A 24,876-nucleotide genomic window follows, 5' to 3' on the forward strand; every position below is an offset into this window, starting at 1 on the left:
GAGCTTAGCGGGCCTTTTGTTTTCACGCATCTGAACAGGAGAAATACTTTCTCAGGTTTCTTACAACATTTTTGAGTCCCTATTCAACATGAGCAAGTGATGGTAGTGCTGGTTCAAAAGATAAAAGAAAGTGTATAAGCTTAGCCGAGAAACTAGATGTGTTAAAATGATATGAAAAAGGCGAGAGGTCTGGATATTTCGCGTGCTTTGAGGATGCCGGAATCAACAGTGAAAACTATCCGTAGAAATGGGGAAAAATTAAAGAAAGTGCTCTGTTTACAACTCCGTTAAGTGCAAATAAAGTTTGTCAAAGCAGGAGTGGGGTTGTGGAAGAAATGGAGAGACTTTTAAGAACCTGTACCCTGTATATGGATTGAAGACAAAAATCAGAAGCATACTCCATTGAGCACTATAATTATTCAAACAAAAGCCCTAGCATTGTTTAATGATATTAAAAATTCAAGTAAAAGGGGAAGCGCTAAAACAGAAAAGTTCAGTATGAGTCAAGGCTGTTATGCTAGGTTTAAAGAACGCCACGGATTACATAATTTAAAAGTCACTGGTGAGGCCGCAAGTGGTGATTCATCTGCTGCTAATGCTTATCCAGAAGAACTATGCAAATTAATCGAGGAATGCGGCTACTTGCCCAGTCAAGTTTTTAACGTTGATGAAACTGGACTACCTGTATTGGAGGAGAATGCCTTCCCGGACATTTATTTCCATGGATGAAAAAGCTGCCCCAGGATTCAAAGCAGCCAAAGATCATATCACACTCCTCTTGGGTGGTAATGCAGAAGGTGACTTTAAACTCAAACCTCTCGCTGTATATCACTCTGAGAATCCTAGAGCATTCAAAGGTGTGTGTAAACAAACTTTACCAGTAATTTGGCAGTCAAACAGTAAAGCATGGATGACAATGACTCTTTTTGTTGATTGGTTCAAAAAATATTTTTGCCCAGCGTTAAAGGAATATTGTGCCAAGAAAAACATAACACACAAGGCACTGCTTGTATTAGATAATGCTCCAGGCCACCCAGCTCACCTACTTGAATTGTCTGAACATGTACAAGTCATTATTCCTGCACCGAATACCACGTCCATGCTTCAACCTATGGACCAAGGGGTTATCTCATCAATGGACCAAGGCGTTATCTCATCATTTAAGGTCTATTATTTATGCCGTGCTATGTCTCAACTGATTGGAGGAACAGCTGGTGCTGGAATGCCGTCCATAAAAGAATTTTGGCGTAGATATCATATTCTAAAGGCTGTTAAAAACATTGGACAGTCATGGAAGGAAGTAACAGACGACAACATGAATGATGTGTGGAGGAAATTGTGGCCGGAATGTGTAAAAACCTTCAAAGGTTTTCAGGAAACCATGCCAAACACTTAAAGAAATATTGTTGAGCTTGCCAAGCACATTGTAGGATTTGAAAAAGTTGATGAAGAAAATGTTCAGGAGCTGTTAAACAGTCACGAAGAAGACCTAACCAACGAAGAACTTATACAACTTGAACGACACGACCGGACCACAAACACACCAACAGATACCCCCTACCTCATCTCACAAATGTATGACTAAGTGTTTGGCAGAAGCATTTGCTCACATGGAGCAAGGAATGAACATATTTTCTGAAGTGGATCCATTAACAGAACGAAGTAGTATTAAAATACACGGACGTGAAAAATGCATATGACCTCTACATAAAGATGTATAATGAGAATACTAAGGCAGCTGTGCAAGGTTCTTCAGACAATTTTATTATTCAAAGGACTAAACCATCAACTTTGGCTACACCATCAACATCAACTACAGCATCAACATCAGCATCTTCAGCTACAGCTACAGCATCTACTTCAGCTACATCAACATCAGCTACAGCATCAAATTCAGCAACTATAGGTTCAGTAACAGCTATGGCAACATTATAGAAAGCTACAGCTTCAGCCAGAGTTGAACCTGATGACTTGTCAACTTCGTCATCCGAGTAAAAACTCGCACAACAACATTGGCTGTCCTTATGTTTTCAACTTTACCGCCATTGGTGAGTAGAATTTTTTATAAATTCAGAAACATTAACTAAAACATATATGAACAGTATTAAGTGTTGCTTTCATATTCTTATGTAGAGTAATGACGATATGTTTTCACATGCGCGCACTTACATACGTTGGCAGTTTTATAGTAGAACCAGTCAGTCACGTGTGTTAACATTAACGAAAACAATTGCGTCTCGTCTCCTCGTGTGTGTTTTAATAATCTACATATTATTAATGAATTGTATGGTTCATTTTGCACACATTAACATTAATTCAATCAAAAAGACAATCAGTAATAAACAATAATGAATCTTTTGCCCATAAGAAAAATGACGCTGTTTACACGATTGTGCACGTATGAAAGTTGGCCTTCTGCAGTCTCACTTTTTTCTTTACCATCAGTGGTTACTTCTACTGTACATTCATTAAATAACATTTTTTTTTTACGTTACAGTGAAACCCCGCTTTACGCGGTTTCACTTTACGCGTTTCTACGTTTACGTGGTACCCTGCCGAACACGGAATGCTCACTTTACGCGGTGCGTGTACTCTTTTACGCGGAGAGCGGCGCGGGCAGGGTGCGCACAAGGTCGCCCAGTCATCAAAACATTACCGAGTTCTTCACCCGCCACCCACTACAGCCGGCCCAAGTCAGTGATAGTGATAATGATAGTGAGGATGTGGACTTATATGGACTTTGAGGGGTTTGACAAAGAGGCCCTGCAAGCCTCTGTGGTGGATAGTGATACAATTGATACAGGTGAGGGCCAATAATCTGCCCTCTGCTTCGGAACCAACCCCCCATCCTCATGTGCCCAGCCATCTTTTCTACTAACGTAAGTGTTAAAAAACATAATATTATTATTGATATTTCTCTTGATTATTAATTGTGTGCATACCATCATAAAATTAAGAAGTTATTTTTACTACAACGTAGGTATTGTCTGAAAAAGTGGAGTTTGTGGGTCGGCCCGGTCTCTATTTCAATTAATCCCATATGTTATGTTGTTCACTTTACGTGTTTCTCGCTTTACGCGGGCCGCCGTGGGTTCAATTGACTGAATAAAGTGAGGGTTCACTGTATTTTTACTACAGCTACAACAAATTTTATTTTCTTCAGTTTCAGATGCAGAACCATCGTCCCGGGTGTGAACACTGATGACAACAATGGCGTCCCATCTTCTCTTGTGATTCCATATTATTATTGATTTATATTGTATAAGGTGCATTAATAAAAATTATTTAAAGACTATGGTTTTTATTTTTCATTAATTTTCCTTTTGGGGGGGAAAAGAGGGTAAAATACCACACAACATATATGGAAAGGTTCAGACTTTGGATCGCATCTCATTATTATTGCTTTATTTTAATGGTAATTAATGATTCATTATACGATGATTCACCTTACACTGCAATATTGGAGGACACATTACCGTCGTTATTTGAGACTTTACTGTACTTTATGCATGTTTGTGTTTGCCATTTCGATTATCGTCTCATTTTTGTTTTTTAATATTATTTTTAGTCTTTATCATTCGTCTGTTTCTGTCTGTTTGGCATTGCTTTTTTAATTTCATTAGATTTGTGATGGCTGCCAGCGTTGCTAAGAAGCGGAAGTACAATGATGAATACATTAACGGATTTACATCATTCCTCGCTGATGGCATTGAGAAACCTCAGTGTGTGTTGTTTCAAAATGCTGGGGAATGATTCCATGAGGCCTAGTAAGCTGAAGCATCATCTGACGACAATCCACCCCCAGTATGAGGAGAGAAACCCTGATTTCTTCAAGTGCCATGAACTGAGTTTGGGAAAACAGACTGGATGAGAGTGGTGCCTTCCAACAACAGAACTTAAGTGTGGTTGAGGCATCATATGAGGTTTCCATTGAAATAGCAAAGAAGAAGGCCCATGTGCTTTAAAGATGGTCAAGTGGGTACTTGGACAGGCAAGTGAACGTAAGATTCAGCAGATTTCCTTGTCAGACGACACTGTGAAACAGAATTAGTGAAATGTTAGATGATATCATGGAACAAGTGTTACAGGAGATTAAATCATCTCCAACTGGTATGTTTGCAATACAGTTGAATGAGTCAATGGATGTGAGTTCTTGTGCACAGCTACTCGTGTTTGTTAGGTATGTATTCTTGCGTGACATCAAGGATGAATATCTGTTCTGTACATAGCTTGAAACTACCACAACAGCTTTAGATGTGATGGAAAAGTTGACTTCTTTCTTCACAACTAAAGGAATCGCCTGGGAAAATTTTTGTGGAGTCTGTACTGATGGGGCTCCGATAATGCTGGGATCGAAATCAGGTTTACAGAAACACGTCAAGAAAGTAGCTTCGAGTGCCAAAGGGGTTCATTGTATGATCCATCGTTTTGCACTGGCGTCAAAAACCCTCCCTGATGCCCTTTGCAAGATCCTGGAGGCAGTGGTAAAATGAGTCAACTATGTGAAAGCAGGAGATTTGAACTCTCCTTTTCTAGAATGTCTGTAGAGGCATGGATTCAGAGCATGAAACTCTCCTCTTTTACTCCAAAGTGCGATGGCTTTCCAAGGGTAATGTTGTGAATTGAGTGTTTGAACTTCGGGGAGAACTTAAGTTGTTCCTGGAAATGAAAGGGAAGGATGATCTACTAAGTCACTTCAACGAGGTGTTGTGGGAGCCACGTCTTGTGTACCTGACAGACATATTTGAGCAGCTAAACAGGCTGAATCTCAAGCTACAAGGCAAGGAAAGAAATGTTTCACCACATGGATTGTATTCGTCCATTTCTTGACAAACTCCAGAACTGGCAAAGGAAAGTCAGTGCAGGAAATGTTGCCATGTTTGAGAATATCTCAACTGTTCTTGACGAGATTGAAGAGGATCATCTACTCGACCCATTACTCAAAAATGAAATAATTCAGCACTTGAAATCCTTGGAAAGTGAACTCAAAAGGTACTTCCCAGAATTCGAGGAGGAAGAAGGGAAATTGGTGAGGAATCCTTTCTCTGCCACTCTTGATATTGCTGCCGTTCCCGACAATGGTCAGGACGAATTCCTTGATCTCGGGAACGAATCTGCTGCCAGAGACCTTTATGAAGAAATATCTCTGACTGTATTCTGGTGCTGAATGTATCAAGTCATATCCAAACGTTAGTGAGATTGCACTTCGAGTCCTCTTGCTATTTTCTACTATTTATGTGAAATCTGGTTTCTCCACTCTTCTTCAAATAAAGAATAAAAGCTGAAACCGGTTACATGTAAACCCTGACATGAGATATGCTTTATCAGGGACTCGACCTCGAATGAGTCGACTGACTGAAAGGAAACAATGTCATCCATCCTATTGAACTGTAATGAAATATGCATTCTGTTTGATGATTGTAAACATTAAAATAAAGGAAGGGAACCAAAACAGTTTATTTTCAAAATTATTTGTGTGGGACTTGGGAGAGAACTGAAGGGGAGCCATGTTGAGTGTTCCTCATGGGAGGAATGGAGTGAAAAAGGTTGAGAAACACTGGACTGGGGGGGGGGGGCTTTACTGTAAAGTATTACTAACAAAGAACAACTTCGAATTAAAAAATAAATAAAAATAATAATTACAAATATGAGAATAACTTGTATTGTAACATAACTTGTGTACACCATCCCTACCTAATTACTGTACAGTACAATTCTGTATACAGGGTACCTAACTTATCATAACCTCCATCCATGGTAACACTAGATTTGTTTTGACTGTGGCCAGCTGTGATGAGTGGATGGCTTCAACCCAGCCTAAAAATCACCCAGTCCAGGGATATCACTGGCTAGTGTGGCTCTAGGGTACAGTGCTGTACTGTTCTTAGTCAACATTTTAATGTTACTGTACAGTACTGGCCACATTAAAAGAGTAAGCATAGCTACTGTACTGGTTATAAAAAATAATGCACTGTTTTAGCATATTTTCACTTGTACCAGTGAAAAAAATTTTATAATAATTACCGGTACCTAAATTGTTGTACAGTAACTTTTGGGGTTTGGTTTGTAAATCAAAGTGGGATTTATTTATTTTTTATTTATTTTTTGGTAAATGAGGATCTATAGACCATTTTAGATGAATAGTTAATAATTTAAGAATGTAAACACAATGATAATTAAAAAAAATATTTTTATAATGTTATGCCTTTTACAGGTTAGCTGAACAAGCCATACTGAGGGAAGCCAAGAGAGGTGCTCAAAGGGCTGAAATCTCAGGTCCTTCTGGATGGCTCAGATGCAGACTTCCTTCCACCAACAAGACTTTCCTTCATAATACTCTCCATGGTGTGTTGACAACTGTGGCTCTTACTTTACTTAATTCCCTATTAAAAATGTCTTCTTACTGTACTGTACAGTTGGCAGTGTTAGGACCCAAGACTAAATGTGGCCCTCATCTGTGTGTTGGTACGACAACATGTTGGATTACTGGAGGCGTGAACATCCAGTAAGTTGTGAGGGTGAAGTGATACTGAACACAATAGTACAATGCTGGAATAACAACACTGATGAAAATATTGTGGTAAATGGGGACGTTGTACATGTCCAGGGTGAACATGTAGTGTGGCTGCCAAATACTGTGTATATTAATGCAGTGCAGTACTAGTGTTTGTAACTCTATGACACAGCTCACAGGTAGTCTTGGCTGGACTTATGATTGGTAGAATTAGGAATCAAATTAATAGTTAATTCCTCTCCATAACAGTCATCTCTGTGTAATAGTTGCCATCAAAAGCAAGAGGTGTACCATAAGTCTTGGAGTAGGTGTACTGTACCATGACCAGCAGCTGTCAGCTTCTATACCTTACTAATATTGGCTCGACCCACCAGTGTTGCCTGGTTAACAATACTGTACTCGCTTTATCTTCCTGTATCATGGAGCTAATCTGATGGAGAGACTGTACGGTACACAGTCCCGTTTTGGTGTAAATGGCAAATTTTACAAAATAATGCCTTATTATAAGGATGTTTGAACTTTATTTACCACCCAATTGATGGTTTCAACTAGTGGGACTGTCTGATGTAGTTTGTAGCATTGTACAATTTTTAAGGTGTTGATTACTGGAGACCATGGACCAAGACGTGAATCTCACCTGCATTGAGCAACAGAACCCTTGTCTGAGCTCAGACAGGCCTGTAATGTACATAAGAACATAAAGAATGGAGGAAACTGCAGTGGGCCTATTGGCCCATACTAGGCAGTCCTGTTTACACTCATATGTTCATCCAACCTATGTTTGAAGCTATCCAGCGTGTTCGAGTTAATGATGATGTTTGGTAACTTGTTCCACTCATCCACTACTCTATTTCCAAACCAATGTTTACCTATCTCTCACCTAAATCTAAATTTGTCAGATTTAAAACCATTGCTTCGAGTTCGTTCCTGGTTGGATAGTTTGAGTACCTTTGTTTAGCCCTGACTTCCATTTATACACCTAGATCATATTGCCCCTCACTCTACGTCTCTCGAGGGCATGCAAATTAAGATACTTTAACCTGTCTCTGTACTCAAGGTTCCTTATGCCCAGGATTAGTCTTGTCATTCTTCTCTGAATTCTTTCTTGGGATTCTATATCCATTCTGTAGTACGGTGACCAGAATTGAACTGCGTAATCCAAGTGAGTTCTCACAAGCTCAAGATATAGTTTAAGGATGACCTCACTAGTCTTGTAACTAAACTCCTTTGTATGAACCCAAGTACTTTGTTAGCCTTGTTTTGAGCAAATATGCATTATTGACTTGGTTTAAGATTCCTATTTATCATTGTTTCTATATCTTTCTCACAGTTGGATTTCTCTATAACAATGTTGTTCATCTGATATCTGGTTTCTCTGTTTACATCTCCTAGGCTAAATACTTTACATTTACTTACATTAAATTCCATCTTCCATTTTTCAGACCAAACGAAAAATGTGTTTAGATCTTCCTGTAGATTTGCCGAGTCCTCGTCAGATTTAATGACACGCCCTATTTTAGTGTCATCAGCAAATTTACTTATGTTGCTGTCTGTGCCTATATCTGTCATTTATATATATATAATAATTAGTAATGGTCCAAGTACTGAGCCTTGGGGTACTCCACTAGTGACATTACCCCAATCGGATTTGATGCCTTTTTTTTTTTTACGGGGATTATCCCAACCGGGCACAGGTCAAACGACCCACAACGGGGCCTGGGGGGGGCGAAAAAATAAGAACAAAGAAATTGAAAATAGAAAAGGAAAAGGTTATAGTGTATTAATCTACACCACAAAGATGCTGGAAAACCAGCTTTTTAAAGTGAGACAGAGTGTATAAGTATGAAAACATAGAAGAAGGCAGAGCATTCCACAGTTTGGCTGTGTGAGGAAAGAAGGAGGTACTATAATGGGTTATTCTCGTGTGACCGACATCCACAGAGAAACGTTGGGCACAGCAAGCAAGACGTGTGTTACGAGCCCTCGGCCTTGCTGGCGGTACACAGGATGCCAAATCCACTGAACATTGCCCGTTTAAGTACCTGTAAAAGAGAGAGAGTGAAGCAACATTGCGGCGAAGAGAAAGGGAAGAGAGATTGTCGACTAAAGGAGGAGAGTTAATAAGATGAAATGCCTTTGATTCCACCCTATCTAACAGTTGGACAGAAGAAGAGCCACCCCAGATATGAGAGCAGTACTCCAAGTTAGGACGAATGAATCCTTTATATACTTGAAGCAACTGCTCAGGAGTGAAGTGGCTACGGCATCTGTACAGCATTCCCAACTTTCGGGAGGCAGCTTTATCTATATTAAGGATGTGTGATTTCCAGGACATATTGGAAGAAATGGTGAGGCCTAGCATATTTATATAAGAATTTGGCAGAATGATAGCATCCTGAAATGTAATTGGTGGGATATCAATTAATTTAGAAAGTGTAATTAGTAAATACTCAGTTTTATTACTATTGAATTTAACCAAGTTTGTACCTCACCATTCAGAGATGCTGCACAGTTCCGCATTGATAAAAGTAATGATATCAGCTCTAGAAACAGATCTAGTTTGAGATTTAGGAGGAAGGGTAAAATGTGAAGAAGAGTGAAGAGTAGAATCATCAGCATAAAAATGGATAGAATTAGTTGTAGTGTGAAGTAAATCATTAATAAAAAGAAGGAAGAGAGTAGGTGAAAGAACAGAAGCCTGTGGGACACCACTATTGGTAGAGAAAGAGCAAGAGATCGATCCCTCGACAACATCTGCCATGGATCGGTTCTCAAGGAAGCTAGAGATTAGAAAACAAAGTGGGGAAGAAAAACCAAAAGAGGGAAGTTTAGAAAGAAAAGACTTGTGCCATAACCTGTCAAATGCTTTGCAGATGTCGAGGGCCATGACAAAAGTTTCCCCATAATCCCTAAGAGAGGATGACCATAGATGGGTGCAATAGGAGAGCAGATCACCAGTAGATCTCGCCTGGCGAAAGCCATACTGGTGATCCGACAAAAGAGAATGGCGTTCAAGGTGACGGGGAAAATGGGAGCTCAAGATAGTTAAGAAAATCTTAGAGGGGGGTGAAATTAGGGCAACGGGGCAATAGTTGGAGGGATTAGAAAGGTCACCCTTCTTCGGGATGGGCTGAACCAAGGCATGCTTCCAGGAAGAAGGAAAAGTTTGAGTTTTGAGGCAGAGGTGAAAGAGACAAGCAAGCACAGGGGCCAGAGCTTCAGCACACTCCCTCAGAACACGATGGGGTATTCCGTCTGGTCCATGCGCCTTACTCACATCCAACCTGGATAACACACCAACAACCCTGTGAGTGGAGATTATAGGAAAGTGCATAGGTTCAGTAGGAGGAGCAGGAGTAGGAGAGATAGAGTGGAAATCGTCTGTTTCCTGTCCTGTAACCACGCCCTAATCCATTTTAGAATATCTCCTCCAATTCCATGAGCCTCCACTTTACTTATTAATCTTTTGTGGGGGGGACTCTGCTGAAGGCTTTGCTAAAGTCGAGGTATACTACATTATAATCATGTCCGTCGTTCACCGATTCAAAAACAGTTGAAAAGAATGTTAAGAGATTAGTCAGACATGAACGCCCACTTGTGAAGCCATTGCTGGGAATCAGTGATTAATTTGTGCTTCTCTGGGTAATTTAAAATTGAGTTTGAAATTATTGCTTCCATCAATTTGTCTATAATAGATGTTAAACTGATTGGACGGTAGTTAGAGAATAGTGATCTATCTCCCTTCTTGAAAATCTGTATCACATTCGTTATCCTCCAGGATTCTGGTACTTCACCCGTTTTTAATGACATGATAAACTAGTCTGCCAAGGGCATACTAAGCTCTTCCTTACATTCCTTTAATTCTCTGGCAAAATATCTCATCAGGACCTGGTGACTTATTAGGTTTTAGTTTATCTACAGGTGTATTTGTTTATTAACATCTTTACTAGTCACTAATATCTCGCTTAAAGGATTTACTTCACTGTCTCTGTATATAGTCGGTGCTATGATGTTGAGGGATAGGAAACCATGTTAAGAGCTAAGCAGGCAACTGGATGTTGAGAGTATTGGTGAGGTAAACTGAGGTGGTTAGGGTATGTGGAGAGAATGGAGAAAACCAACTGGGTCAAGAGAGGCACGAGCCTAAATGTGGAGGGAGAGAGCCAGCGGAGGCGAGAATGATATGGGGAGATGGTTGTGAGAAATTATCCCAGAGAGAAGACTAGCAATGCAGGGTGCAGGCGTGGAAAGCTGTCATCAGGTATTTGTGAAGCCTAACTCATGCAAGAGTGGAAAATGACCCTAAAACTTAGATGATAATTTATGATGTTTCCTCTTTGTACCACTACCCATGGGGGTTATGCTGCTCTTGTACATGTGGTTGATGCCTTAATAAGATAACACAGACAAACAGAGCATCCACATGATGTTTGTATAGGTATTGTTACACTACACTAACAATACCCATAAAAAGAATGCACTAAGAACATGCCTGTACTGTAATGTGCAGAACACTACAGCACTGTACAGTATAGCACAGTACTGTACAGTAAAGCACAGTACTGTACAGTATAGTACAGGACAGCACAATACAGTATAGTACAGTATAACATAGTACAGTGCAGTATAGCACATTACAGTACAGTATAGCACAGTATGGCACAATACATTACAGTACAGCACAATACAGTACAGCATGGTTTCGCGGTTCTCGGTTATTAACGGATGATACCCTGGATGTACCCAAGAATGTCTGCGGGTAATTTTAAAATTGCCGGCATTTTCGTGGCTGGGACAGGGAGCCATTTCACCACACATACACCCTCCCGTTTCTGGCCGGGGGTTCGTTCTTAATCACCGCATGTTTCAAGGCAAAATTAAACATTTTACCATAAAATACATAAAATGAATGGGTTTGGGAAAAAACCATATAACTGTCATAATATTCTTTTACCTTATCATTAATAAAGAAAAAACAAAAGTAAATACATCTTAAATAACACTTTCATTGGCGACTTCTGTGACCAAAGGTGGAGTAGGGGAGGAGGTTATAGAGGCGAAGGTTCAGGCCAGTTGGGAGGAGGGTGAGGTATTGACCAGCGTGGGGTCATTACCCAGTGTGTCGATATCAGTCATACAGAGAGTAAAAGTTTTAGCTTATAAAATGTCACTGAATTGACTTGGGAGAATATAACATTGCTGGAATCCTTGTAAGACAAAATTTTTAGTAATTATTGCATTTTGGTATACAGTACTGCAGGTTTGCCCTTAGGACAATTATTTCTTTTACTTTTTTTCACAATTATGTATTTAGGATGGTGTGTGCATGTAAATGGCTAAAAATAAATTAAGAAAGTTATGTACAGTAAAGCCTTGAATAATGACGTTAATGTGTCCTCCAATATTGCAGTGTAAGGTGAATCGTCTTATTGCGAATCTTTAATTACCATTAAAATAAAGCAATAATTATGAGATGTGTTCCCAAGTGTGACCTTTTCATATCTTTTGTGTGGCTTTTTACCCTCTTTCCCCCCCAAAACAAAACAATTAATGAAAAGTGGAAACTATATTCTTTAAATAATGTTTCTGAATGCACTTTATACAATATGAATGAATAATAATATGGTCACACAAGAGGAGATGGGACGCCATTGTTTTTGTTTGTGTTTATACCCAGGAGTCCGGGACAATAGTTCTACACGAGAAAATTAAGAAAATAAGACCCTGGTTGTAGCTGTAGTGAAATTAATGTAAAAAAAGGAATATATTTTTAAGTAATGTTATTTAATGTTAATAAATGGAACAGTAGAAGTAACTAACCACTAATGGCAAAAAAGAAAAAAGAGATGGATTGGGAACACCAACATATATGTACGTGTACATTTAAGGATACCACGTCATTTGTCTTTTTAAGAATATGTACAAAAGATTCATTATTGTTTATTACTGAATATGTATTTGATTGAATTAATCTTTATATACGTGAAATGAACAATACAATTCATTAATAATACTACATAGAATATTAAAACACACAAGAGGATAAGAGACGGTATTATTGTCAGTGTTTACACCCATAATGTCAGTTATCCACCTGAAACTGAAGAAAATAAGACTCTGGTTGTTATTGTAGTTAAATTAATGTAAAAAATATGTATGTTTTAATTAATGTTATTTAATGTACAGTAGAAGTAACAACTGATATTAAAGAAAAAATGACTGATAGTGGAATGCCAATGTATACAGTCTGACCGGTCTCCCTTGTTCTTATAAATATTGATAATGGAGGCGTCTTTAACCCTTAGGCCCCAGGTGACGTTCCAGAACATCCGCTTATTTCCACCATGTATTTATTTATTTATTTTTTGGGGGTAAAGTTGATTTTTTCTTGATTTGTCCCGGGGAGGGGAGGGTGGGAGGGTACTGCCAACAGCACCCTAATCCGGGGCTTAAGGGTTAAGAGCTTGGGGGATTTCCTCCTTTTCCCATATATTCTCCAGGAGAGAGTGGAGGCGACTGGTAAGCAGAGGTCCTCCTGCTTTATACACCTCGGCTGGGACTCCATCAAGCCCTGAGGCTTTGTTACTTTTCATCTGTTTGATAGCAGTAGCTACCTCACCCAGGGATGGAGGATTGTTGAGGTGGGTCAGCTCTGGATGCTGAGGGACCTTCTGGGAAGTCAGGACAACCACATTGGTGTTTCGGTTGAGGAGCAAGTGGTAGTGCTCTTTTCACTGCTGATGGATGTGTCTTTAATCAGGGAGTTAACATCAGATGAGCAGAGGGGGGCTGTGCCATGAGTGATTGGCCCGTAAAATGTTTTAGTGGAATTGAAAAATTTTTGCATCTTATGTTCATCTTCAAGTTTTTGTGTTTCACATGCTTTATTTTTAAACCAGTCGTCCTTTAGTTTGCGAGGTTAATGCTGGGCCGCCTCTTTCTTCTTGTGGAAGGTATCAGCTTTGGTCTGAGACTGAGGGTTGTTTTGCCAATCAATTAAAGCAGCACATTTACCATTGACGAGTACATTGATTGCCGGGTCATTTTCATGAAATTAGTCCTGGTGTATTCTTTCGATCTGGCCAAGGGTCTCTCTGCAGGTTTTTGTCATTACAGTGTCGATAATACTTCATTCGGCACTGGGATTTAGAGTTGTTTGTTGTCGGGTTGTTTATTGTCCTATGTTCGAGTTGCTCTCTGAAAGCATGTGCTACCACTGGATCCTCCAGGCACTTAGTGTTAAAACCTCTTCTGGACAATACACTACACTAATAATGGTTGCCCCTCGTGTAACGAGGATGGCCACCTAGATATGAATTTGTTTAAGGTGTGGAAGCTGTCACCAACACAACACACTCAAGGAAACATAGTCATTTATCTTAAGAATATGTACAAAAGATTCATTATTGTTTATTACTGAATATGTATTTGATTGAATTAATGTTTATATATGTGTGAAATGAACAATGCAATTCATTAATAATATGTAGAATATTAAAACACACAAGAGGAGACAAGACGGCATTGTTTTTGTGAGTGACGATGGTTCTACATAAGAAACTGAAGAAAATGAGACCCTGGTTGTAGCTGAAGTGAACTTAATTTAAAAAAAAAATGAATATTTGTAGTGTTTGTTTTAAGTAATGATAGTTAATGTTAATAAATGGAACACTAGAAGTAGCTAACACTAATGGTAAAGAAATAAAGCGAGACGATTAGGAACGCCAATGTATGAACAGTAAGTACGTACATGTGAAAACATATCGTCATTTCTCTACATATGAATATGAAAGCAACTGTTCATATACGTTTTAAATAATATTTACAAATGTAAAACAAAAATTCTGCTCACCAATGGCGGTAGAGTCTAAAACATATGGACAGCCAATGAATATTGTGCGACTTTTTACTCAGATGACGAAGTCATCAGGTTCAACTCTGGCTGAAGCTGTAGGTCCAACTCTGGCTGAAGCTATAGCTTTCCATAAAGCTATTGCTGAAACTGTTACTGAGCCTGAAGTTGATGTTGAAGCTGCTTATGATGCTGAATTTGATGGTTTAGGCCTTTGAATAATAAAGCTGTTGAAAGAACCTTGCACAGCTGCTTTCTTTTCTCATTATACATCCTTATGTAGAGGTCATTTGCATTTATTTAAATTTTAATGCTTTGTTCTGTTAATGGATCCACTTCAGAAAATATGTTCATTGCTTGCTCCATATAGTATCCACAGACCTCTCACCTTTTTCATATCGTTTTAACACATCTAGTTTCTCGGCTAAGCTTATACACTTTCTATTAGCTTTTGAAACAACACTACCATCACTTGCTCTCTTGCTTATGTTGAATAGGGATGCAAAAATGCTGTAAGAAACTTGAGAAAGTTTTTCTCCTGTTCCTGTTCCAGATGCTTGAAAACAAAAGGCCCGCCAAGCTCCTTTGTTTACCACTCATTAACCAGGCAGCTTCTTTGTGCAAGGCGCTCGTACTTTTTTTTTTAATACATATCGGGATTTATTTATTATTTATATGAAAATGTAATTTTATTTTTATTATATATTGGTCACAAATATGAATGAAGTAAGGACTTAAATTGAATTGGGTCCTAAATTAACTAGGGTCTTAAATATGAAAAGTTGTTGGTTGAATCATTGTTATCTTAGGCTTTACTGTATAACGAATCTAATTGGTTCTAGAACCTTGTTCGTTATAGGATTAATCCGTTCCAGGCCCCCAAATACAACCACTTAACACTGAAAAATATAATATAAAATTGTAAAAAAGTGCATAAATGTGCATCTAAACCCCTGAAATAAAGAATATCATTAATACTTGTAATAAAAAAACAAAAAATTAGTAAAAAAAAAATCGTTGTAGGAGTTTCGTTTGTTATAGCATTCTCAATTTTATAGGTAAAACCATTCGTTATAGGAATATTCGTAGTAGAATCCATTCGTTATAGCATACCCCACTGTATCTATCGAAAAATACTTAAATGGACTAAAATTTTGGAACCTTGTGCAAAATGTATGATGTATATATTCAAATTATTCACTGTCTTGCAAGGATTCCAGAAATGTAAGTTATATTACTGCTGAGACACAACTGACGCCTCACACCTGCGTGGGTCAAGGTTTGGCCGTGTTCTGTAATGTTCGGCATCACTCTGGTTAAGTCACAATTATAATAAATTTGTTTCTGATTATTTTTGAGAGAATTTTCCCATAATTATATATTTGTATGTGTTTTGTGTGTAAAAGAAATAATTATCCTAAGGCAAAACACACAAGGGAATATACTGTGATTCGTTGTCATTTTGAGAACCTAACCCCCGCGAATTTGGGGGCCCCTGTACTGCACAATACAGTATAATACAGTACTGTCCATTACAGTATTGCACAGTACAGTTTTATATATATATATTTTTATATATATATATATATATATATATATATATATATATATATATATATATATATATATATATATATATATATATATATATATATATATATATATATATATATATATATATATATATATATATATATATATAAATATAAATATATATATATAAATATATATATATATATATATATATATATATATATATATATATATATATATATATATATATATATATATATATATATATATATATATATATATATATATACAGTGACCCCTCGTTTAACGAACACCTCGGTTAACGTAATTTCGATTAACGAACTGCCTTCCATAAGGATCTTCAATTCGGTTAACGAAAAAAAATTCGCTTAACGAACTTCTTACGAACCGACCTCAACATGTTTTCGCTTGCACTGACCGGGCAACCAGCTTTAGTATCAGTCCGCCAATACATTAATCGGTTCTAGGGCTTAAATTCCTTACTATTTTTGTAAATATCAAGAAGTTTATACTATTCAATAATTTTAAAAGTTTAATATTCAATTTTTTAGTCATTTTAACAATTATTGAACGAAATTGAAGGTAAAGTGACTAGTTTAATGCGCGGCATCCAGCCTCTTAACACAGCAAACAGGCGTCAGTCTCTCTCTGTTTTCACTGGAGGTAACATCTTGCTTGAGACTCTCTTCAACTAAATGCTTTTTTTCTGTGTTTCCAAGCAAATTATTGGTCATTTTGAAATATATTTTATATATTGACAATATATAATGCAGTGCAGCATTGATTTAAAGAAAATAATCTTGAATTAAACCAGAGAGCTAAAATTTTATGGGTGAAATGGCACCATGGGGTGACTTCTCTTCCACCCCAATGCCTTCTCTTCTTCCTTCTCCTCCACCCCCATTCTAAATCCCATCATCATCATCATCATCCAGGAGCCTTCTACATACACACCTCAAAGTAAGTGAACTTTTCTACCATTTTTGTTGAATTTAGGAAATTTTCGGTGAGCTGGAACCAATTACCCAAAAACCCATTGAAACAATGGTTTCGGTTAACGAACTTTTCGGTTAACGAACGACCTTCTGGAACGGATTGAGTTCGTTAACGGAGGGGTCACTGTATATATATATATATATGTACTGAATATACTATGTACAAAAAATGAATGTTCAATGAATTATTTATGGTGCATTAGGGTACTGGCCACTTCAGACACAAAGACGGGCTATAAATAGCCTTGTTATCTACCCCTACATCTCACCCTGAGCCAGAGGGAAGCGTCTTGGTAAATAACATTTGTTTGCTTATTTTCCATTTACTTGAAATAGATTTACCGAATTATTTGTTTATTTATTTATAATATACTGTAATATATTAAACACACTGTAATTATTTTCTTTAATTTATAAACTTGTTTTGCGACAAAGGAATGTTTCAGTGATGAAAGCGGTGTCTGTACTAACTGTTATAACTTAACATGTCTTTTAACCTACATCCTCCTCCCTGTCCTAATCCTCACCTCACCCACCTTACCCTTCCTCCCATCCCTGCCCCGCTCCGCCGTTCCGTGCCCCGCCCCGCAAAGCCCCGGCCTGGCCCGATCAACCACGCCTCGCCTCTTCCCCACTACACTTAACTACGCCTCACCCGCCTCGCACCGTCCAGTGTGACCACCAATCCCCATATGTTGTCCCGTGAGTTATGCTTCGAAATCGGTGGTTAGTGTTACTTAATATTGCGATAATTACAGAGCATCACTCAGTGTGTTTTTATGCAAGTATGATTTGTAATGTACTCTTTGACGTGTAGTGATAAATAGTTTCTTAAAATAAGGCCAATTCACTTCAAGTAATGGCATCAAATGTTACCAGCTAGTGTAGTGAAAACACTAGTGACGTCTTTTAAGCGTCTGTATTTAACTGTCAGTAGTTTCAAGAATTAATGCAGTCATTTACTGAATATTCCTTGTAAAAAAATAATTTTAAATTAATTATTTATAGGAGATAAGTATTATTATCAGTAAATATACCGATATGCATTACTGACCACCTCCATGGCTAAAAATAGCCCAATCTCGCGGTCACTTTTCCTTTCTTGTCTCCTCACTGGCAAATGGGGGGGGCGTGGGGAGGGGTGTGTGATGATAGCTGTGTTTATTACAGGGGTATAATTCTCTTTTACGGTATGTTAGACAGGTTTATAATACATTTTTATTATTTTAATATACCGATAATCTTAATTTGAATCCAGCTTGCCAAACGTAAGTTTCAGTATAAAATAATTAGTGGTAAGACCTTGTGAGTGGCTTACGATGTTTTCATCACCACTCTTGACACACTAAACCACAATATTTAAGAGGTAAGAATTTTAAACTTGGTGGTTTAGACGACCCCCTAACTTTGGGCAGATTTTTTTAATGTTCAAATTTCGTCTTATAGGCCGTGATATACGGTATATATATATATATATATATATATATATATATATATATATATATATATATATATATATATATATATATATATATATATATATATATATATATATATATATATATATATATATATATATATATATATATATATATATATATATATATACACACATATATATACATATACATACACACATATATATACATATACATACACACACATATATACATATACATACACACATTTATACATATACATACACACATATATATACATATACATACACACATATATATACATATACATACACACATATATATACATATACATACACACACACAGTTGGGTCTTCATTTACGCGGTCAATTGAACCTGCGGAGTACCGCGTAAATGGAATAACAGAACATATAGGATTAATTGAAATAGAGACTGGGCCGACCCCCAAACTCCACTTTTTCCGACACAATACCTACGTTGTAGTAAAAATAACATCTTAATTTTATGATGGTATGCGCACACAATTAATATTTAAGAGAAATACAGTCACCGGTTAATGTCCATTCAAATAATGGACTCAACCCCCCCACCCTCTTCCCACGCTCGCTGGCTCCTCCCTCTCTGAGAAATGTTTGGGTGAAAACAGAAGGCTTACATTTTTAGTAATAAATCATACCTCAGACTAAATTTAGGATCCCTCTAATTGACATTGCTGGATTCCTTGCAAAACCAGGAATATTTTGAATATAAACGTCATATATTTTGCACAAAAGATAAAATTTTGGCTCTTTCTAATCAAAATTCTTACATTAGATCTAAAATTTGTATGTCTAATGCAAATTCCATGATGTTTATATTTAAAATAATCACAATCTTATAAGAATTCCAGCAATGTAAATTATATTCTGGCCGGGTAATTTGTATGAATTTTATGAGCTAAAACAAATATCTTCAGTAAATAAACAAATTATACTTCACCCAGACACTATCTGTCAATCAAAATACCCCACCTCCACTCCCCCCCTCTTCCCACGCTCGCTGGGTCCCTCCCTCCCTCCCTCCCTACCCCTCACCTTCCCTCCCGACCAGTGAAAAGTTTGGGTGAAAACAGTAGGCTTACATTTTTAGTAATAAATAATACCTCAGACTAAAGTTAGGATAATATAATTGACATTGCTGGATTCCTTGCAAGACCAGGAATATTTTGAATATACACGTCATATATTTTGCACAAAGGTAACATATTTGCTCCGAGTAAACAAAATTTTACTTGGGACTAACATTTGTATGTCTAATGCAAAAAATCCATATGATGCTTTATTCAAATGATCATCATATTGTAAGAATTCCAATGTAAATTATATTCTGGCCGGATAATTTGTATGAATTTTATGAGCTAAACAAAAAAATTATACTTCACCCGCGTAGATGAGTAGATGCACCGCGTAAAGTGGGAATTCCGGTTCTGGCAGGGTACCGCGTAAATGTAGAAACGCCAGAACGAGAACTGCAGAAAGCGGGCATTACTGTACTACAGCTGGTGGACCGCCAAAATGCAAGCTTAAAACATGTTGAGGTCCGCTTTGTGAAACTCAGAATCGAGGGATTGCTCGTTAACCGGCTAAAAAATCTTATGGAAGGTAAATCGCTAACCAAATCTCTAACTGAGGGTTACTGTACAATTATCTTTTAATTAATTAAAAATAATGTGTAAAGTAAGCAAAACCATTTTTAATTGTGGAGTTAGGTTAGGTAGAATTTAGCCTTCTGGAGACAGCAACTGGGTGAATTCATTAGCTTACGGGAGACAACTTCACAAATAGGACGCAGGCTGATTTTTTAGCCCCCTTTCAGACAAAATAGTGTGTCTTATATGCCATGTAAAAATAGCAGTAATCATTTGTTAAAAAAGTTAACTCTAATTGCACAACATAAATCTTTTGTTTCAAACTTACACTCCAATGTCATATTTATTGACAGTTCTTAACACTTATTCCTCTATATAAATGATGATGTTCACAGTTAAACAATTTAGTGAGCACAAGGTTAGTATATTGACGCTGTAGTGGACGCCTCACAACTGCGTGATCCGCATTCCGCCGATGCGCGCCGGTGATCCCCGCAACCGTAATCACTGACTGAGGAGTACAGTTTGAGTCACAACTCTGGCAGCACCTCCTACAGTTCCTCGGCACGTCTAGACAACGCACTACAGCATACCACCCTCAAGCCAACGGCATGGTAGAGCGTTTTCACCGGCAGCTGAAGGACGCACTCAAGGCACAGCACGACCCTTACAGCTGGACTGATGCGCTTCCCTTAGTGCTCCTCGGCATCCGTGCGTCACACAAGGAGGCTATGGACTCTAGCCCAGCAGATCTGACACTAGGCGAGCCCCTTCGGCTACCCGGGGATTTCTCACTCCCTCCTGATCCCAACCAAACCACTCCAGCCGTTCGTCACGACTTACTCCAAAAGCTGCGACAAGCAGTTTCTGCATTCAGAGCTACTGCTCCACGCCAGCCTACTCGGCACCCTGAACACATCCCTCCTGCACTACTCACAGCCGAGTATGTTTTCGTCAGGCATGATGCTCACCGCAACCCATTACAACGCCCCTACGATGGACCCTTCCAGATGGTTACCCGTTCAGCAAAGTTCCTGACAATTATCCGGAATGGCAGACATGACACCGTCAGCATAGACCGAGTCAAACCGGCCGCCTTACCCGTCGGGCTCCCAGCCCAGCAGCACCATCAACAAACTACGCCTGCACCAGTCTACCCGCAGTTACCACCGGCAGCAACACCACGCCCACGACATTTCTGGGCACCCTCTTTTCACCCTCATGTACAACCTGCTCCTGTCATAGACCCTCCTCCTGTCATAGAACCTGAACCTGTAATAGACCTCCCTTCTATCATAGAACCTGCTCCTGCCATGGACCCTCCTCCTGACCCAGCCCCTGCAGCAGCAGGAGCACAACAACCATTGCTTGTACAACCTCCTCTAATCCCAAACCCTCTTTCTCCTCCTAATTCTCCCACAGGTTTTGTGTCACTAGACGGAGTTGTTACACGTAGCGGTCGAGTCGTACATACACCTGCCCGGTATGTGTTATGTGTGGGACACAACCCGGACAACATCCAGCCTCCCGCCGCGCCGGGAGGGGAGGGGGAGTATTGTAGTGGACGTCTCCCCTACAACTGCGTATCCGCATTCCGATGCGACGCCGTATCCTAGCAACCAAGCGAGCGGCGACACCAGATGTTACCATATCCTAGCAACGGAACCAGGGACCGGCGACTTTCTCGGGTTTTCCCAACATGACTCATAGAGGACTCACGGCTGCTGGGTATATAAGCTCTGTCTCTCCATTGAGATTCATTCTGGTCTCTCTTCTTGAACAAGCAACACCTCCTCCAGCAAGCTCCACGCTGTCAGCATTCATTCAACCAGGAGGCCAGCAACAGGCAACATCTTCTCTAACGAAGCTCCTGCACATCTACCTCCTTCAACACGCTACTCACCGAACGTCTCTACTGAGCAGCTCCTCACCACACGGCACCTCCAGCACCAGACTGTCTATCATATAACTTATATTATACAAGAAAACCACCTTAGAGTTTCCATCCATCCTGAGTGCTAGACAACATTATACCACGAATTCCTACAAATGGTGACTCCCTGAGATAAGCATTCACACAGGATGGAGGACGGACGGATCTCTCTGCCGACTTTCAACCACAACGTCGAGGACTGGCTAGACCATGTGGAAGCAGCCCTCGCCGGCTCACGAGCGACCGACGAGCAAAAGTATTGCGCCCTGCTCTGTGCCTTGCCCACGGAAATGGCCACGCGGGTCTCACAAACCATTTCCAACCCTCCAGATGACGACAAATTCGCTACCCTGCGGGCTGCCTTGAAGACGTGTTATCAACATTTCCAGCACTTCCTCGAGGCCCGTCAGTTGACCATCTTCACTGATCACAAGCCCCTCGTCCACGCCTTCGCTTCAGCTTCCCAGTCACATACACCTCGTGTCCTGCGCCACTTTGCTTACATCTCGGAGTTCTCCAGCGACGTCCAACACATTAAAGGCAGCCACAACGAGATCGCCGACGCCCTCTCTCGTTGTATATCCACCATTCTTCCCTCATCTCCACCCATTGATTATGGGCAGCTAGCCGCGGCTCAAGAGAAAGACGAAGACCTGGCAGCATACAAGACATCCCCCTCAGGCCTCATACTCCAAGAACTCCCTGTTCCTGGCACAAAGATAAAATTGTGGTGCGACGTATCCTGTGGACAGCCTAGACCGTTCGTGCCTCACGTCCACCGCCGCGCTGTTTTCGACCGCATCCATGGTCTCAGCCACCCGGGTGTGCGGGCCTCCCAGCGCCTCCTCACGCAACGTGTCGTCTGGCCCGGCATCAAGTCTGATACTAAGAAATGGGCTGCCCAGTGCCTGGCCTGCCAGTCCTCCAAAATACATCGTCACATACGGGCCCCCTTACAAGCCTTCCCTATTCCCAAAGGACGTTTTCAAGTAGTACACCTCGACATCGTGGGACCTCTACCATCATCCTACGGTAGCACCTACATCTTCACCTGCATCGACCGTTTCACCAGGTGGACAGAAGCAATTCCCATGCCCAACGCTACAGCAGAGACTACTGTCCGCGCCTTCATGTCCGGTTGGGTTTCCCGTTTTGGCCCCCCCGCAACCGTAATCACTGACCGAGGAGTACAGTTTGAGTCACAACTCTGGCAGCACCTCCTACAGTTCCTCGGCACGTCTAGACAACGCACTACAGCATACCACCCTCAAGCCAACGGCATGGTAGAGCGTTTTCACCGGCAGCTGAAGGACGCACTCAAGGCACAGCACGACCCTTACAGCTGGACTGATGCGCTTCCCTTAGTGCTCCTCGGCATCCGTGCGTCACACAAGGAGGATATGGACTGTAGCCCAGCAGATCTGACACTAGGCGAGCCCCTTCGGCTACCCGGGGATTTCTCACTCCCTCCTGATCCCAACCAAACCACTCCAGCCGTTCGTCACGACTTACTCCAAAAGCTACGACAAGCAGTTTCTGCATTCAGAGCTACTGCTCCACGCCAGCCTACTCGGCGCCCTGAACACATCCCTCCTGCACTACTCACAGCCGAGTATGTTTTCGTCAGGCATGATGCTCACCGCAACCCATTACAACGCCCCTACGATGGACCCTTCCAGGTGGTTACCCGTTCAGCAAAGTTCCTGACAATTATCCGGAATGGCAGACATGACACCGTCAGCATAGACCGAGTCAAACCGGCCGCCTTACCCGTCGGGCCCCCAGCCCAGCAGCACCATCAACAAAACTACGCCTGCACCAGTCTACCCGCAGTTACCACCGGCAGCAACACCACGCCCACGACATTTCTGGGCACCCTCTTTTCACCCTCATGTACAACCTGCTCCTGTCTAGCTCCTGTCATAGAACCTGAACCTGTAATAGACCTCCCTTCTATCATAGAACCTGCTCCTGCCATGGACCCTCCTCCTGACGCAGCCCCTGCAGCAGCAGGAGCACAACAACCATTGCTTGTACAACCTCCTCTAATCCCAAACCCTCTTTCTCCTCCTAATTCTCCCACAGGTTTTGTGTCACTAGACGGAGTTGTTACACGTAGCGGTCGAGTCGTACATACACCTGCCCGGTATGTGTTATGTGTGGGACACAACCCGGACAACATCCAGCCTCCCGCCGCGCCGGGAGGGGAGGGGGAGTATTGTAGTGGACGTCTCCCCTACAACTGCGTATCCGCATTCCGATGCGCCGCCGTATCCTAGCAACCAAGCGAGCGGCGACAACAGATGTTACCATATCTTAGCAACGGAACCAGGGACCGGCGACTTTCTCGGGTTTTCCCAACATGACTCGTAGAGGACTCACGGCTGCTGGGTATATAAGCTCTGTCTCTCCATTGAGATTCATTCTGGTCTCTCTTCTTGAACAAGCAACACCTCCTCCAGCAAGCTCCACGCTGTCAGCATTCATTCAACCAGGAGGCCAGCAACAGGCAACATCTTCTCTAACGAAGCTCCTGCACATCTACCTCCTTCAACACGCTACTCACCGAACGTCTCTACTGAGCAGCTCCTCACCACACGGCACCTCCAGCACCAGACTGTCTATCATATAACTTATATTATACAAGAAAACCACCTTAGAGTTTCCATCCATCCTGAGTGCTAGACAACATTATACCACGAATTCCTACAACGTGTGTCTGCCACAACTTCACATTGTAGGAGTGTGTCAGGGAGCATGGCTGGGCTCGCAGTGTAGTTACAGCCCACTGCCTCAACCTTTACGTTCACTTCACACACACATGCTCCTCATTTTTTTTTTTTTTTTAGTTTTATTTTATATTTTCTTTATTTCTAAGTCACATTAAAGTATTGAAATTATTTCTTTTTCTCATACAAACATGGACAAGTTCATGAAAATGCACGGATTTGCAGAAAAAAT

General features: G+C 40.4%; 1 protein-coding gene across 3 annotated transcripts in view; it reads left to right on the plus strand.

Annotated features, from left to right (window-relative positions):
* LOC121860893 overlaps positions 1–24,876 on the plus strand; it is a 45,321-nt gene that overhangs the window by 11,889 nt on the left and 8,556 nt on the right. For 2 of the 3 annotated variants that reach the window (XR_006087942.1, XM_042358254.1), the window contains exon 2: positions 6,215–6,345. Coding sequence is in view for 1 of the 3 variants with exons in the window: in XM_042358254.1 (XP_042214188.1) it covers positions 6,215–6,345 (131 nt within the window). In the remaining 2 variants the exon portion in view is untranslated. Of the gene's footprint in view, positions 1–3,163; positions 3,293–6,214; positions 6,346–24,876 lie in introns of those variants that run through there. The other variant, XR_006087943.1, reaches the window with a different exon arrangement.

The sequence above is a fragment of the Homarus americanus genome, unplaced genomic scaffold (assembly GCF_018991925.1).
Source record: "Homarus americanus isolate GMGI-L3 unplaced genomic scaffold, GMGI_Hamer_2.0 scaffold52806, whole genome shotgun sequence".
In the NCBI taxonomy this organism is placed as follows: Eukaryota; Metazoa; Arthropoda; class Malacostraca; order Decapoda; family Nephropidae; genus Homarus; species Homarus americanus.